This window comes from Paroedura picta, chromosome 11, assembly GCF_049243985.1.
Source record: "Paroedura picta isolate Pp20150507F chromosome 11, Ppicta_v3.0, whole genome shotgun sequence".
NCBI classification, from domain to species: domain Eukaryota; kingdom Metazoa; phylum Chordata; class Lepidosauria; order Squamata; family Gekkonidae; genus Paroedura; species Paroedura picta.
Genome location: NC_135379.1, coordinates 33788589 through 33805074, shown reverse-complemented (window position 1 = coordinate 33805074; position 16486 = coordinate 33788589). Strand labels below are relative to the sequence as shown.

At 43.4% G+C, this 16486-nt stretch overlaps 1 protein-coding gene across 8 annotated transcripts in view; it reads left to right on the top strand.

Moving 5' to 3' along the window:
- ZNF385D (zinc finger protein 385D) overlaps window positions 1-16486 on the top strand; it is a 411072-nt gene that overhangs the window by 385169 nt on the left and 9417 nt on the right. For all 8 annotated transcript variants that reach the window (XM_077302505.1, XM_077302509.1, XM_077302502.1 and 5 more), the window contains one exon: window positions 13099-13335. In XM_077302505.1, the coding sequence (XP_077158620.1) occupies window positions 13099-13335 (237 nt within the window). The remainder of the gene's footprint in view (window positions 1-13098; window positions 13336-16486) is intronic.

Below are 16486 nucleotides of genomic sequence, written 5' to 3'. Positions count from 1 at the left end.
CCAGTTCTCCAGATTAGAGGCCACCACTCTTAACCAAACTGGCAACCACTGTAGTTGATGGAGAATGGGCCAAATGTAGGACCTCCATGGTGTTGCTGTGAGGACCCTAGTTACTGCATTTTGGACCAGCTGTAGTTTCTGAATCAAGGCTAAGGGCAGGTCTGCATAGAGCGTGTTACAGAAGTCCAGTCTAGAGGTGACCATCGCATGGATCACTGTGGCTAGGTGTTTGGGGCCCAGGTAGGGCACTAGTAGTTTGGCTTGGCGGAGGTGGTAGAATGCCAGCCACACTATTTTGTGTCCAGGGCTTCCATTATGATGGAAGCATCCAGGATCATGCCCAGGATCCTGGCGGAGTGAGCCACTGAGAGTCACAGGACTTCCATCTCTGAAGGATTGAGCTTCAGATGACTCTGCTTGAGCCATCTTGTCACTGCTCCCAAGCAGCTGGCTAATGTTTCTGGGGGCAAGTCAGGATGGCCATCCATCAGGAGGAAGAGCTGGGTGTCATCTGCACAACCCAGCCCAAACCTCTGTACCAGTTGTGCAAGAGGGCGCATGAAGATGTTGAATAAAATAGGAGGACCACTCCCTGTGGGACTCCACAAGTAAGCTGTCAGTGGTTTGATGTTCTCTCTCCTATTTCAACCCTCTGTCCATGACCCCAGAGGAAAGAGATCAGCCATTAAAGGGCTGTCCCTCATATTACAGCACTGGCAAGGAAACGAGCTAAGAGCTCATGGTGTCAAACGCTGCTGAAAGGTCTAGTAATTTCAGCAGCGCCAACCTGCCATGGTCCAACTGGTCATCCATCAGGGTGACTAGCACTGTCTCTACCCCATGGCCAGGCCGGAAACCTGACCAAGATGGGTCTAGGACCGAAGCTTCTTCCAGGAATGCCTTTAATTGATTTGCAACAGCCCTTTCTACCATCTTCCTCAGAAAGTGCAAGATGGGTCGGTAGTTATCGGGCTTTTGTGGTTCTAAAGATTTTTTTTCCAGTAGTGGGCATACCACTGCCTCTTTCAGTCCCTCCAGGAACTCTCCCATTGTGAGAGATAGATTGATTATCTCCCAGAGGGGGCCCCTTATATCAGATGTTTTTTGGAGCCACAATGGGCAGGGGTCTAGTGGGCATGTGGTTGGCCTCTCTGCTGTTAGCATCTTGTTCACTTCAGTGAGCATGTTTTCTCCAAAGATGGCCAAGGGGCCTCTAGTTCACTTTCTGTGTCTAAGCTTGAAGGGAGTTCATGGCGGATTGTCGAGATTTTGTCTGCATAATGACTTTCAAATGCCTCACAGCTGATCTCCAATTGGCTACACTTTTGTTGCCCTTCTACCAGGGCAGTGAGAAACTGACCTATCCTAAATAGTTGACCTGGGTGTGAGTCTGCAGACGCGATGGTAGCAGAGTAAAAAATGCATTTTACTGACTTCACCAACATCTCATAGGCCTTCGTCTGCATTCTATAAGATCTTCTCATTGTGAGTCTTCCTCCAAACTCACTTTAGCCGTCTCAGTTCTCATTAGAAATTAAATACTCCATGCCCTTGTACAATACACTCTATGCCCTTGTACAATACATGGCACCTTTTGGTTATAACTGAAGGAGCTGCAATTTGATAGCTGAATACTACTAACCTGGTAGCTTTTAAAGTTTTATTTTAAACCTTGTTCCTACTTCAGTTTTCCATGACAGTGAAGAGGGCCAGCCCGGCCTGAAGGTCATGTAGGCGGAGGTGGTGGCCCGGGCCCAGCTCGCCCCCCCCCAGCAAGAGCCCCCTCCTCCCTGGCAAGAGCCCTTTCCCCTCAGCTCCTGCCTTCCCCCCACCATGGGCCCGCTCCCTGGCCTTGTTTCCGGGCACTTGCAAAGGCGGGGCAGCCAGGGCCGGGCAGAGTTGCGCAAAGTCGCAGCGAGACTAGCCACTGGCTGCAAGCCGCGGCGGACGCCAGCTTCAGCCGCTTGGATGGGGGCAACTTGCCGCCCCACTGAGGCATTGTCTTTGTCGCCGGCAGTTAGCCCCCAGCCGTGGTAACATCGCCATCAGAAAGCATACTTGCTGGGCTCTGCCCCTCACCGTCCATGTACTGCATCTCCCGGCCTGCCCTGCACGGAAACCCCGTGCTGTGTGCCGGCTACGTACGCTGGGTACTGCAGTCTGTTACAATGTACATGCGCAGTGAGTGTTTTCTTGTCTGCCTGAAGTGGCGCCCTCTGCCAGCTGGAGGGACTCTCTTAAAAGGGATGGGAGAGAATCTCTGGTCTTAAATCAGCCCTGGGGTGGCATGATTTGGAGCGGCCATGGCTTCTGCCCCAGGAACGAATTGGCAAGCAAGATTTTTGAAGATCTGGGCAGGACCTGGGGCAATTTCTTCAGAGGTGTGAGTGTACCGCGGAAGTTGGGACGGATGGGCAGCTTACATTATACCCCACTGAAATCCTCCCTTCCCTAACACTGCCCTTTCCAGGCTGTATCCTCCACAGAAATCTTTTCAACCTGAAGTTGGTGGTTCTACCTGAAGTTTTAAAATGTATCACATCTCATGAGATATTCCTGTATGTCAGCTAAGCTCTTCAATCCAGCTGTCCTAGAATTGCCCATGTGGGAACAGTTACATCAAAGGATTTTTTCTGTCATAGGTCTGTTCCTCTGGAACCCATTACCATGGTCAGTGTGGCAGCTATCTTCAATCTGCATATAGGATGGTGTGTAAAACAGTCTTATTTCACAAGGCTTTTGGTGGAGGATGGATTGTTTGGGCAGATTTGGCTGTGGGTTGGTTTGTATGGTGTGGTGTAGTGTTTTTCACTGTGTCCTATTTTTTATATGTTGTCCAAGATCTTTTGCTGGTTGCCTTGTGTTTGAGGGATTAAGTGGGATATTATGATTTTAAATAAAATAAGATTAGAGGAGATTATTGGAGATACTCTTCAGGCTCAAAGCCTCTACACAGTAGTACATGCAATACATAACTTCTTATGTACCAAAATACTTAAGGGGGGCTGAGAAGGATCACAGAGCATCATTATTCTTCACTATTTCAATGAGGCTGGAGTCTCAGACATTCCTTGTTCTAGTCCCCCTAGGCTGGTAAGCAATGAAAGATTGACTTCAGAAAATTTTCTCTTTACTTTGATTCTTCAGGCGCTCTCCACAATTTCCTATGTTTTGGCACCTGACCCAGACTACATATTAGTTATTCTAGCTCATTAGGGCCTTGCCAGCCAATTAAATGTTCAGGCCAAATTAGAATGGCTTCCTCTATTGCAGTAGTCATGCAAAGCACAACTGTCCAATTTCTCAAACCGATTTTACAGCATGAACTAAAAAAATTCCTGCTCAACCCCAAATGTAAGGCTGCCAGCTCTGAGTTGAGAAACACCTAGAGACTTTGGGGGTGGAGCCTTGAGTAGGTGGGATTTGAGGAAGGAGGGACTTCAGCAAAGTAAAGTGATATAAAGTCCACCCTGCAAAGCAGCCTTGTACTCCAAGGGTAATCTCTCCTGACCACTGTAGTCTGGAGGTGACCTGTAATACCAGGGGACCCCAGGTCCCACCTGAGAAGTGACATCCCTACCAAAATGGCAGCTGCCTGATTCTGCACTGTCTAGATAGTAGGCTGCTGTGGCTAGAGATGAATGCATCTGGCAGAAAAGGCACCAGCCTTACTTAAGGCAATTGGCTGAGCTGTGCATGACATGTGTGTTTCCCTTCGACCCCTTCACCTTCTGCCTTATATCTCATTCTTACAAGTGGGAGCTAGCCTGTTTACTCACCCATCCACGGATTCACAGAACTGGCATGGAAGGAAGGTTCCTTTAAATACTTTTCCTTTCAAAACAATGTGAACTATTTTTAGCACTGTGTTTTAAAATAACACTCTTATAGTTGCACCCAATCTACACTGCTGTAAACTATTTGGATCCGATTCAAAAACAGTAATGGGACAGGCTATAGAATTGCTACTATGTTTCTTTCTATACACTCTTAGGACTTGGTGTTGGACGAGCTGTTTCCAGTGTTGACAAATGCCATTTTTAGGCATTTGGTGGAAAACTGAACAGCCGGATATGGTAGGAAGACTCTTTTTTACAAAATTTACTTCATCATCTGCAATAAATAAAATGAACCAATGGGAGTGCAACGATACACATACAAAATTAAGGGACAAGTATCCTGTGAAAGTGGTCAGAGGCTTGTTACATTTCATGTAAATCTTCCGTATCTCAAGGTTCATGAAGACTAAAGTGACTGTTTAGAACTGGAAACTGTACATCATTTCAGAGATTGATTTTTAATTAGAGAACCCCACATGTGTTGTGCTATAGTACTTATAGATATATTGTTTCCTAGGATGGAGCCCAATATAAATCTAAATAAATAAGGCCTGTTAATTTTGCCTATCTACAGTTACCCTGACACTTCCTGAAATAACATTGGCTTCTTAATATTGTAACCTGTGACTGAATATCTTAGTTTATTGCTACTCCTTAATTACATTACTGGTTCTTTATTTTCTGCATTTTTCTCTATAAAGACGAGGGGCTTTTTCCTCCCAGTTGATGCATAGTAATAAGGTGACTGTCAAGTCACAGCTGATTCATGGCAACCCAGTGGGGGTTTGAAGGCAAAAGACATTAGAGGAAGTTTGCCATTGCCTGCCTTTGCATCATAGCCCTGGTATTATTTGGTGATCTCTCACCCATTTACTAGCCGGGGCTGACCCTGCTGAGCTTCTGAGATCAGGCTAGCCTATGCTATCCAGGTCAGTCCATGCATGGTAATGGTGATGGTGATGTCAGCCATTCAGTCGAGTCTGGTTCCTGGCAATCCCATGGTCCAGCTATCACCATGATTATACTGACGTCTGTGTTCTAGGTTGGAGCAAAAGTTCCTATTCCACTAGCAGCTGAACCTTCTTTGGTACTAAGAGAAAAGTGTGTGTGTGTGGGGGGGGAGATATTGAAATAAATACATCAAAATGGTTTGCTGAAGAGAATATTTGGGTTTAGCCCATTGTTTCTAAACCCAGATATAAAACTTTCCTTTCATTTAGCATATGGTCATATTTTCAACTCCAGCTATTCCTGGTGGTTAGAGTATCCTCAAGAACAGTTTGAGATAGAGTGGCAGTAAGAATTAGCAGGAATTTCTCCCATCTTTGCTCTGTTTGTGCTCTGTTCATGTAAGCAGAATGTGGGTTGCTTCTGCTTTCTCCCTTATTCCAGACTAGAGGCAAAGCCCATTGTACCCAGGAATATGAAGTGTGCTAGGATGCACACCTGCACTGTGGTCTTCCTGAGGCCTGGCTACATGGCAAAAGTTCCTGCCCACCCTTGGACTCTTGAGGCTCCGCCTCCAGACCACAAGGAACATTCCTGATGAAGGGGTCACCATCCTCCAACTGCAGCCTGGAAATCTCCTGGAATTGGACTGTAGAGATAGCTCCCCAGGGGGAAATGGCTGTTTTGGAGGGGGGACTCTACAATGACAACTCATCTCCAAGCTCCTTGAGATGAAAGGACTTGTTTGGAAGGGGGGAACTTGTTTGGAAGGGGGGAAGGCAGAGGGGTTGCAGGATGGGAGAGGTTGGGACTTGGGGATTTGCTGGAATTGCAGGTCATTTCCAGCCTACAGAGATCAGTCCCCCTGGTTCCCTGTTAAGCCCTTCCTGGCTGCCCCCTGATTTGGTCTAAACTTCCTAGGTGGGCTATTCCTGGATGAGGGCCAATCAGGTAGTGGATGATTTGTCAGTTTGGGTTTTATAAGGTTTACTGATGATCATTATGTGTTCAGCATAAAATGGCATAAGATTTTCAGTTCTCCGAACCACAGCAAATGTATTTGAGGCAAGGCACTTGATCTACTTGTAAATGTTAAACAGATTCTTTGTAACATATGCTTCTTATGAATTTAAAGAGATGAGTGTGAAATCTGAATGCCACCTTTTCTCAATATTGACAGAGTTCAAAAAGAGCACATGTTGAATTCGGTGTCAAAAACCACTAAGGAAGCATGCCAAGAGAGAATTAATTAAAAGTTTATTTGGCTTACCAAATTAAACCTAAGTCCTTAAATAATTCACTGTTGGATTCCCACTTCATGATGTGATCTGCACATTACAGAGAATCCACAGATGCTATTTATATATGTATTTTGTTTTATTGGGAAAATAAACTGTGGGGTTTATTTCCCCCCCCTGTATTCTAGGTCTTCTTTTTAATAGACTGCCTAAATGCTTGTTTATATTAAGATGAAGATCAAAAAGGGAATTGCTATGAACACTGAAGCATTCTTTGTGACTGGATGCTGACGTCCCGTTTTGCACATTATTAGCATTTGTGGCAGTGCCAAAACAGAGCTGCGACAGTTGCAATAATGAATAATTACTGCAGGCCATTAGTGTGAAAATAGCACAATGCAGCTTGCCCGCATCACCAAAACCAATTTATATCATGTGCTCACCGAATGCTTTTCTGATTTCTATCCAGGGCGCTGTGTCATTGCAGTATTTCGTCAAGGGCTAAAATGAATACATTGACCAACTGGCAAATCTTATCTTCTGTTCATAATCTTTATCTCCCTTTCCTGGTAGTTCAGAGTGGGTGACAACATGAGTTAAAACAATAAATTTGTTTTCAAACCAGTAAGTTCATTAAAAGCTTGACATTCATTCTATCCACCCCATTCAGCAAAATCTTGGGGAGGGGGGTATTTCGAGTTCTTCTGGGAGGGCCAGTTTTCCTTCTATTTCAGCAGTCAATTTCATCAAAATGAAATTGATGGAAACCCTTGGAAACCCTTGTGGCTTTTAATATAGTATCTTGCAATGGGAATACCAGTTTGCTTGTTGGTGAAATGGCCAAAATCTTTTCCTAAAATTACTGGGGATTAGGGGATATTGGGTGGAAGGGGGCCATGCACTGTACACTTATATGAACCTACCTACTTGTATGAACCTACATTAAGGCGATGTTCAGGTACCCTGGTTCAGGTAGCAACCTGAGACTGTGTTTTTTTGGTCATGCCATCAAAATTATGGCATTGTCTCCCAGGAAGTTTCATGAGTCCCCCCTTTATCATTGCCTTCTATCCATGGGAGAAGCCTTTTCTGTTTTGTCTGGCAGTTTCTCACTGACCTTGTTTCCCATTTTTGTATTTTGTTTGATGGTTTTATATATGTGTATTTTAAACATTTGTAAATGTTTTGGACTGTTTGCCACCATTAGGTCCCTAAATTGGGTGGAAAGGTTGCATAAAAGTGTTTTAAAGAAAGGAAAAGAAACAGGGGCTGTACCAAGGCAAAACAAAGAGAAAGAAACAAGTGTTGCAGAAGGAAAAGACGCTTTAATGGTTAAATAACCCCTATGCATTTCAAGTGTTGTATGGGAAGGAATTGAAAAAGTATCTTAAGTATCTAAGAGTAGATTCTGCCTGATGAAGCTGAATGCCAAACATATAGGGGTTTTTAAAGTTCTTTTTCCTTTTGAACTATTTGTTTCTCTTTGTTTTAAAATAATTAAAGAAAAATTTAAATAAATATGATGTTTTATACTTTCTTCAGTGCTTTCAAAAATTTTCCTCATGTTGAGCTTATGGCATTATATACTTCAGTTAATCAATTTATCACTAAATTTTAATAGTTAGCTGTAGTATGTGTGAATGTATACAGATAACAGTGACAAATGCACATGTTCTAGAATGGTATTAGGCATGTTGTTTCTACAAGTAGAACATAATATAATTCTTGAGAACATTCTAAATCAATGAAATACGTTTTTTTCAGTGAGCCTTATGGTTGGAGTATATCTTGAGAGATTGTGACCTTAGTAGTAAGCGTCAGAAAATGAAAAACAATGGAATTAAATGGAGTTTATTTTTATAGGAAATGTATTATACAATGGAACCTGAGATCAGCAAGCATGTTGGAATGCCATATCTTCTAATACAAAGATCATATCCCTGATTCACTAAAGTTAATTACACTGTACAGCATTGTTAATTAATTTTTACCCCATTGAGATCATTTGGGCTTATTTTCAAGTAACCATGCATCAAGTAAGTGTACATAGGAATCTAGCAGCTTATAGTTAGAAGGCACATGGGAATAGCAACCTTGCTAAATATAAGCAGGTATACGTCTGAATGGGAAATTGCCTGAAAACTAAGGAACACTGCCTTGAGTTTCCACAATAGAAGAAAGCAAAGATATATGTAAAAATATGTGCATTGAAACCAGTGTGGTTTGTTAGTCACAACTAAATTGTTCTGTTAATTTCTGTGAGCCTTGGTCTCAATGAACTTTGGCTGGATCAGACCCTTTGGTTATGCATTCTCTCAAAGCTGTCTCCTGCACTTCAAAAAAATTAGGTCTATCAAATTAAATAAATGCTGGGTTCTTTTGTTTTGATTTCATAAAGTCATCCAAGATATTTGCTTGGATAGATTAGAAAGAAGAAAACAGACTCTGGGACTCATTGTTTATGCTAACTATTAATGAAAATGGGCATAGTGGACATAAACACAATGCAGTTTAGGTCTAAAATTCATTGGATGGCCTTGGGTTTGTTGTTATCTCTCAGCCTTCTCATTGAGGTGTCAAGATACACAGTCATTGCTGTGGACCCCTTCAAGGAAAGTCACAATAAAGTTGTTACCATAAAGAACTATGGAGAAACTCCATAGTTACAAATCCTTCAACTGTTATGAGGACCAGAATGCATACCATAAATTATGCAGCCCTATATAAAGAAACAAATAATGACTCTAGGGTTTCTGTTGTTGTTGTTGTTTTGGGTTGGCTAATTTGTAGAGACTATGCATTGAACCTACAGCAAATTTATAGAATGAACCCATGAAGAAAAAATTGGGTCTGCTCTGATCATATTTTTGTTTAGAGTCCTATCACTCTTAATGCATTTCCACAGTCCATTAATTTGATGGGTGCTGATAAGAAAGTTTTGCCTCTTTTCATGCACCATATAAGCTGAAAGTTTCCCAGATTTCAACTAGGCCATTGTTATTTTGACTAGGAAGTGGTTTTAATGACCTTTTTTGATGCCCGTGACAGGTGATTTTGAAGTGTCAAGTCACGTTAAGCCAAAGAATTAATCAAGGAACACTAAGGATTGATAAGGACAGGAGAAGTTTTAAAGAAAGGAATAAACAGTCTATTCTCTCTCTTCTCCTTTTACCACACTTCACACCTTTCTCCAGAGAGCATGATTGACGACTGTAATTATACCGCATGATTATATCTCCTGCCTATAGAGGCAATTTTGGTTTCACCTCTAGGGTTGTTAGAGCTGATTGTCTCCCTGCATGGAGAGATGGCTTACACTTTAATCATGTTGAAACTGTAGGACTAAAAATTCCAAAAGGAGAGCAGCAGTAGAACAGAGAAAGAAGATGAATACGGTCCTAGACGTTACAGATGCAGTGGAGGAATATAATCGGTTGTTCTGCTGATGGTAGAAAGGTTTCTTCAGTGTATTTCCAAAGGCCCCATTCAAGCTAATTTAAAAAGCATAAGTAACTGAGATCCTTTTCATTATGGAGTTAATTCGACAGATGCAAAGAGTCTATTAGATGCTGCAAAAGAAATAGTTCAGAAGATCCATCATGAAGCCATTTGCAAAAACTAGAATTCAAACCTAGTGCCACACAAAGGCAGATATTAATAGGGGGAGATAATTTGCTCTTCCTGCTTTGCCTGATGGTGTGCTTACAGGCAAGCATGGGAAGAGGCATAGGGATGGTTGAAGGGCTAGTGTAGTGGGACATTTTCAAGAGCAGTTAATATAAGGACAATGACACCACACCTGCCCGTTCTCTCTGCTCCCTCACCCACCGCATGGCTCGCCTGGCGGCTGGGCTCTGCTTGACAATCTGCCCAATGGAGATCCTGGGTCTGGCAATGCACCTGCAGAGGTGCTCAAGTCCTGTCCACGCCGACCCCTGACAGCCAGGCAAGAACTGCTGCTGCCACCGCTGCCACTGCCCCCGCTCTGCTTGCCTTGGCTCCTTGGCCCTTTACTTTAATGGGCTCCGAAGCACCACATCGAAGATCTCTGAGGCTTCAGAGATCTCCGAGGCAACCAAGGTGGCTTCCTCCGAACCCAAGGCAGCCTGCTTCCTCCAAAACCGAAGCGGCCCAGACGGCTTCCTCCTAAACCAAGGTAGTCCGACTTTTTAGGTAGGTGCACAACCCTAGTCTGTTGCCTTGACAATCAGCTGTTTGGTAAGATCTGCGGTGTATGCCAGACAGCCTAGCAGACACCACCAAACAGCTCATCCTGTTTCTAAAGTGTATTTCTGAAGGCTTCTTTCAAGCTAATTGCTGTAAATCTGGCACAGAAAAGGTAGGCTCATATAACCACATGGTCAGAGATAAGAAAGGATAAGGTATCTTATTTTAATAGCACACAGGCAGTAGAAATTACTGAGCATTCTCCCTCCTATGCTTTATCTCCCCTTAGTCAGAAGTTTCAGGCTTTAGGCTTTTCTCACTTGTACTGATGCATCTGGTGAAGTGGCTTCTGACTCACAAAAAGCTCATGCTGGAGTGATTTGTGTTAGCTACTTAGCCTCTGCTTTATTTTGCTGCAACACAGTAACATGGCTACCCATCTGGAATGATTTCTCACTTCCTGACTTTGATAGCACAAGTGAGCAAGGAAAGACCAGAAGTGCCTGAAGCAAGGCATGGAGCAAGGAAGCAGGTTCATTGCCTCATCCCCATGTCTGGCTTGGCACTCTTTTCCTTGACAAAAACAAACAAAAAACATTGTTGGGATGCATTTTTGATGTTTCATTCATCTTTTATTTTAGGTTATTTTTGCTTGTATATTTTCAATAGATAGCCGACTTCTTTACCCCAGTTCTATTTATTTATTTGTTGGGTTTGTATACTCCTCCTCCCCGCAATCAGTCTCAGGTTGGTTCACAGTGTTGACTGTGAGCCAGCTTGAAGTACGGACTTCTAATCTGGTGCGCTGGGTTTGATTTCCCCGCTCCCTCACATGTAGCCAGCTGGGTGATCTTGGGCTTGCCACAGCACTGATAAAGCTGTTCTGACAGAGCAGTAATATCTCAGCCACACCTCTCAGCCTCACCTTCCTCACAGGGTGTCTATTGTGGGGAGAGGAAAGGGAAGGCGCTGTAAGCCACTTTGAGACTCCTTCTGGTAGAAAAAAGCGGCATATAAAACCAACTCTTCTTCTTCTTCTTCTTCTGCCTGCAAATCACTAGTCATGTCTAAACCCTCCAGTTTGTGCTGTGACTGCAACAGATGGTCAAGCAAATGACAAACAAAAATACATGGGCTTGTTCAGCTTAGTAGGCCACACTGTGGAAATTTGCCATATGTCAGTGTCTTTCTAACTAAGGATGGGCATGGTCTGGGAAAAGTTCAGTTTGAGCCCAAATACCCCAACCCTGCAAAATGAACCAGTCCAGTTTGTGCTGGCTCATTTCACTTCTCCGCACTTTGAAGCAGAGGGAAGCAAAACAACATGGCAAAATGGTTTCCAGGAGCAGAAGCTGACACCCTCTTAGACTGGGTACCTAGATGGCTTCTTTTTCTCCCCATAGAGCCCCAAAAAACAACCAATCCTGTGAAGAGCGCACTTTCCTCAGGATGAGCTGCTTGTCAGAGTCTGCTGGGCTGCCTGCCGCATGCAGCAGACCCCGCTAAACAGCTGTACCTGCGGCATGCCAGCTCTCCACAGGATCAGATTGGGGTCTATAGGGGGGGGCATCCTAGGATTGGGAGCTGATAGCTCACCACCACTCAGGGTGGAGCTAGAATCTTTTGCAGCTCACTTTAAGCTGAACTGCAAGGAGGCCTGCCTGGGATTTCACTACACTGGTTCCCTTCCCTCCATTTGGTTCTCTTCCCTCCCCTTTAGGCTGACACAGGGCATCTGTGCCCAACCACTGTCAGCCTGAAATAGCTGCCAGCTGAATCCCTGAACCCAGCTGGACAACAGTCTATGCCATATTGTGTTTAGGAAGAACTGTTGTTTTTTGTACTACCTGAAGGAGTTTCAAAGCAGCTTACAATCATCCTCCCATCCTCCCACAGCAGACACCCTGTGAGATAGGTGAGACTGAGAGTTCTGACAGAACTGCTCTGCAAGAACATCTCTAACGGGACTATGACAAGCCCAAGGTTGCCCAGCTAGCTGCATGTGGAGGACGGGGGAATCAATCTTGTTCTTCAAACTAGAGGCCGCCTTCCTTACCCAGTACACCCAGTTGGTGTAAGGTTAGGGATGGGCACAACCCGGGGCGTTTTCGTGGGGAAATTTAGTTCATGTCCTGGTTCACTCTTAACTTTTACAACTAAACTCATTTTTAGGGGGAAACCTTTCTGCATGCACTTTCCAGAACATAATACCTATTAGGGTCATTCCGTTCCACGAAGGCATGTTACTGTGCCTGAGACATAGGCTTTGTGTTTCCTTGCTACCATATTCCAGTCTTGTTTCTGATTTGTTGTCCAATGGCTATATGAGATTTGGGAGCTAATTCAGAGAACAATTTCAGTGTCATCAGGTATAATATAGGGAGGCTGTATTTCCCGTTTTAGTTTATTTGGACAACTTAATTACAAAATATCATCAGAATACACAAAGCTCTCATCCTCCTAAAGTGCATTTTAAAATCTATTTCCCTCTGCGCTGCTGAGATTGGATACACTATCTGTCCTTTCACAGTGGTCCAGCAAAATAGTCATCATATATCAGCATTTGTTTTCGGCTATGCGTGGAAACACTGTTCCCGTCCTCGAGTGCTCTGCAAGACTGCCAGTTAACTACTCAAGTTAACTACTCTACATACCTCAATGGGGTAGGGGTTTTCTTCTCTGCAGATTTCTAACCACAGAATGCAAGAGTACGATCTTGAGTGTGTAGTATCAGCTATAAGTTTTTTTCATTGAGTCAAAATAAAATTGATTTGGCCATGAGCTCTTCTCCCTAGATTGGTTCTATTCACCCAATACAACATTCTCATTGCATTCTTCAAATTCTACTCGTATAGAGAAAAAATACTCATTTTTTTCTGTCTCTCTCTTTTTTTTAATCCATAAAGCAAACAGTACAACAGGGACACCAGCAATATCAACACCCTCAACCATCGAAATTAGGAAAAGCAACATCACGATGACTGAAATCACCTCTAAAGTTGAAAAGCTCCCCACAACAGCCGCGACCAGCAACACGTGTTCTGCAGGAGAGACAGAGGAAGAAAAGGCCAAGCGACTCCTTTACTGTTCACTATGCAAGGTTGCTGTCAACTCTGCCTCACAGTTGGAGGCTCACAACAGTGGTGAGATATAGCAATTTCTTTCCTGACTCAAGAGGCCTGCAATTATCTTGCCCTGAATAGATTAGATTGCTTGAAGCCAGGGGGAAAAAAGAGGTGGCAGAAAACCAGCAATTACATGGAATTCATTAGCTATTAAAGAATAAAAATGACATGCAAAAAGTCCTTCATGAAAGAGAAAAGGAGGAATTTTACTTTTTGCAAGTGATCAGTTTCCCTAAAGTTCCATTATAATGCTTCTAAATATTGCTTTACTGTGGCAGTGCTCTGCAACCCTCCATTTATTCCCAAAGGCAAACGGAACATTTATTTACATTGTTGGACATGAAAAGTGAAGCATGAGCCGGTAGAGGTGGACTCACAGAGCTTGATAGTTACCATAAGTAACAAATTGGTTTTTGATTCTCCCATGTCTGAAAAAATTGTCTGTATAGTTGATTTTTTAAATTTAATGTCCAAAGTTAAAAGCATTCCTGAAGTGACACATCCCAGACAAGGAGGAGTTATTAGCGTCATATTTTAAAGGCAGTTAGTAGAGATTCAAAAGATCACCTAGACGTTTACCATACGGATGGCATCACTTTGGGCTGTAGCCTGCTGGTTGTACCAGGCCAGGTTGCTCCACCTCTTCCTGTTCCTGCACAAGGGAGCATTTGGCCTGTTGCACCTTGTCTGCCTCAGATTTGTGCTCCCACATGGGAACCGAGGTAGTGTTGGCCTGATTTTTTAAAGAATGTGGTCCACTGCAATACCGGGAGGCACGGGGGGGAGGGGGGCTTTCAGTCCCCCTTGGCCAAGGAAACCGTCTTGCCACCTTGCAGAGGTGGCTTGATGGCTTCCTGGGCAAACAGGAGGCGCGGGGGGGGGGTGGCTTCCCTTCCCCCTTCTCTACATCTACTTCTCTCCCTCCCTTAATTTCTCTCTCACACATTCTCATTCTTTCTCTGTAATTCTCTCTGTGTCTTCTTTTCGCTCTCCTACTCTATATTTTTCTGTCCTTTATATCTCTCTCTTCCTTAATTTCTTCCCTTCCACCTATATTTCTGGCTAACACTCTTTTCCCTCTATCTTTTCTTTCCTGTCTCTTTATTTCTTCTTCCCTATCCTGTTTCTCTTTCTCTATCTTCATCACTCTCTTCCTTTTTACCTCCCTCTCTTCTCTTGTCTATTTCCCCCCACCACCATTCTAGTGCTCATATCAGCTACAACAGACTTTGATTCTAGTACGTACACACACACACACACACACACACACACACACATACATACATACATACATACAGTACCAGGAACCAGAGGGTATTTTTGTGCTGGAGGCCTAAAATGGTACATGGGCTTGGACATAATTTCCGTCATTCCCTGATGCATACAGGTCCATAACTGTTAAGCAGAAAAATGTATTAGGAGTATAGTTGCTAACAAAACCAAAGTATAGCCTTTTGAACATGCTTTTTCTTCTTCATTGGGAAATTAAATTCCAAAACATTATAAGTTATAGTCCTCCTTACAAGTAGGTGAGCCAGACCATGTACTTTGTAAGTTGTTATAAAAGCAGATTCTGTATTTTCATAAACTTAATTCAAGTGTGGCTTGAACATTAACATTCTAAGTGTGGGTGCTGACTTGGCAGCAGACCACCGATCACTGCTGCATGGCAGCTGCACACACTTACCTGCTTCATGGAAGGCATGTGGTGGGCAGGAGGGGCAATCCCACTCATGTGCTGTCTCTCTTTCATGCCTCCCTGCTTGTGGCTCGTTTTCCCACATCCCCTCCTTATATGGCATAATATTTTGGGGATTGCCTTTTGTCTTGATGTTGTGTTTTGGCACCTGTCATCTTGTTGATGCCTCGCTTTGTGGGTGATGGTGGGCACCATAATAGAGGCTAACGCCTGTAGGACCTCCACCAGTACCACCCTCCTGTGGGCCCAGCAGGCCTGGTGGTTCAGGGAAGCTTGAACTGGGGTGTTGTTCAGTCTCCAAAAGGTGGCCTGCTGGTGTGGGGGGATTCATTGGGTCAGCTGGCCACTCTGAAGCCGGATCCATCCCTTGGTATTTGTCAACGCTCATCTGCACAACACTAAAGCTGTGGCCAGAAATTATGCCCCCAAAGTATTGTTGTCCGATTCCTCTGTATGGCCTGGAAAATTCCAGCCTGCAAGGTAATCACTGTAACAGGTCACTTTTTCCATTTAAATATCTGAAATGCTGGGCAGATATTATGAAGTTAATTTCCTCAGTTTGAGTGGGGGCCCTGGGCCAACAGACCTAGAAAGGGAACATAGTTTCAAGTTTGGAACTGGCTGGAAAATCATGACATTCTGGCAGGGAGATCCTGCTTTGTTTATCTGTCCTCCATTAATATATGTGAAATATATGTGTGCTTTGTTTGTATATCTCACAATATCTGTGGAATAGTACATCTTTAAATAAACAGACTAAAATAAATGATATGACAAAGTCTCCATCCCATCTCATCATCCTCCAGTACCTATGTTCTGCTTCTTCTTTCTATTCAAGGAATGAAACCATATAAACTGAATACCATTCCTAGGGGGGCAGCATCAGGGAACAACCTTGGCTTCTAGGCCCTGTTGTTGGCTCTCCAGAATTACCAATTGTGTGGCTTATAAAACAGGATGATGGACTAGACCATTCTTCTGATCCAGCAGGTGTCTCTTGATGCCTTTAAATGTTTGATGCCTTTGTTGAGGTCTTTGGATGCATTTCTTCTCTGAAGGGCTTATAGAAATGTTCTTATATATACATATTCAGAACATGTACCTTCCCTTCAGTTCAAAAGAGCATTGAAGGAGAAAGGTTTCCTGTCCAAAGATTCTTTGAGATTGTCCATTGTTTCAGTAATGGCACCCACATTTCACAGGCTGTTATGAACATGATCTGAAAGGTATCAAAAGGACTCCAACCCACACCTTAAACATCTGTCATGGTTTTCTCTTTTGGTGGCAGCAGATATTTCATTAGCAGCTGCAGGAGTTCCTAAAAACAAGGCATCCACCTCAGGCCTCACTTACATACATGTCACTACATACTGATGGCACTTTCCTTCAGAGCATAAATTAGCATCATGTAATAATTAAATGTGTGGTAATAGAACATAAGTCTTATTTTATTACTATCATGGAGCTTGA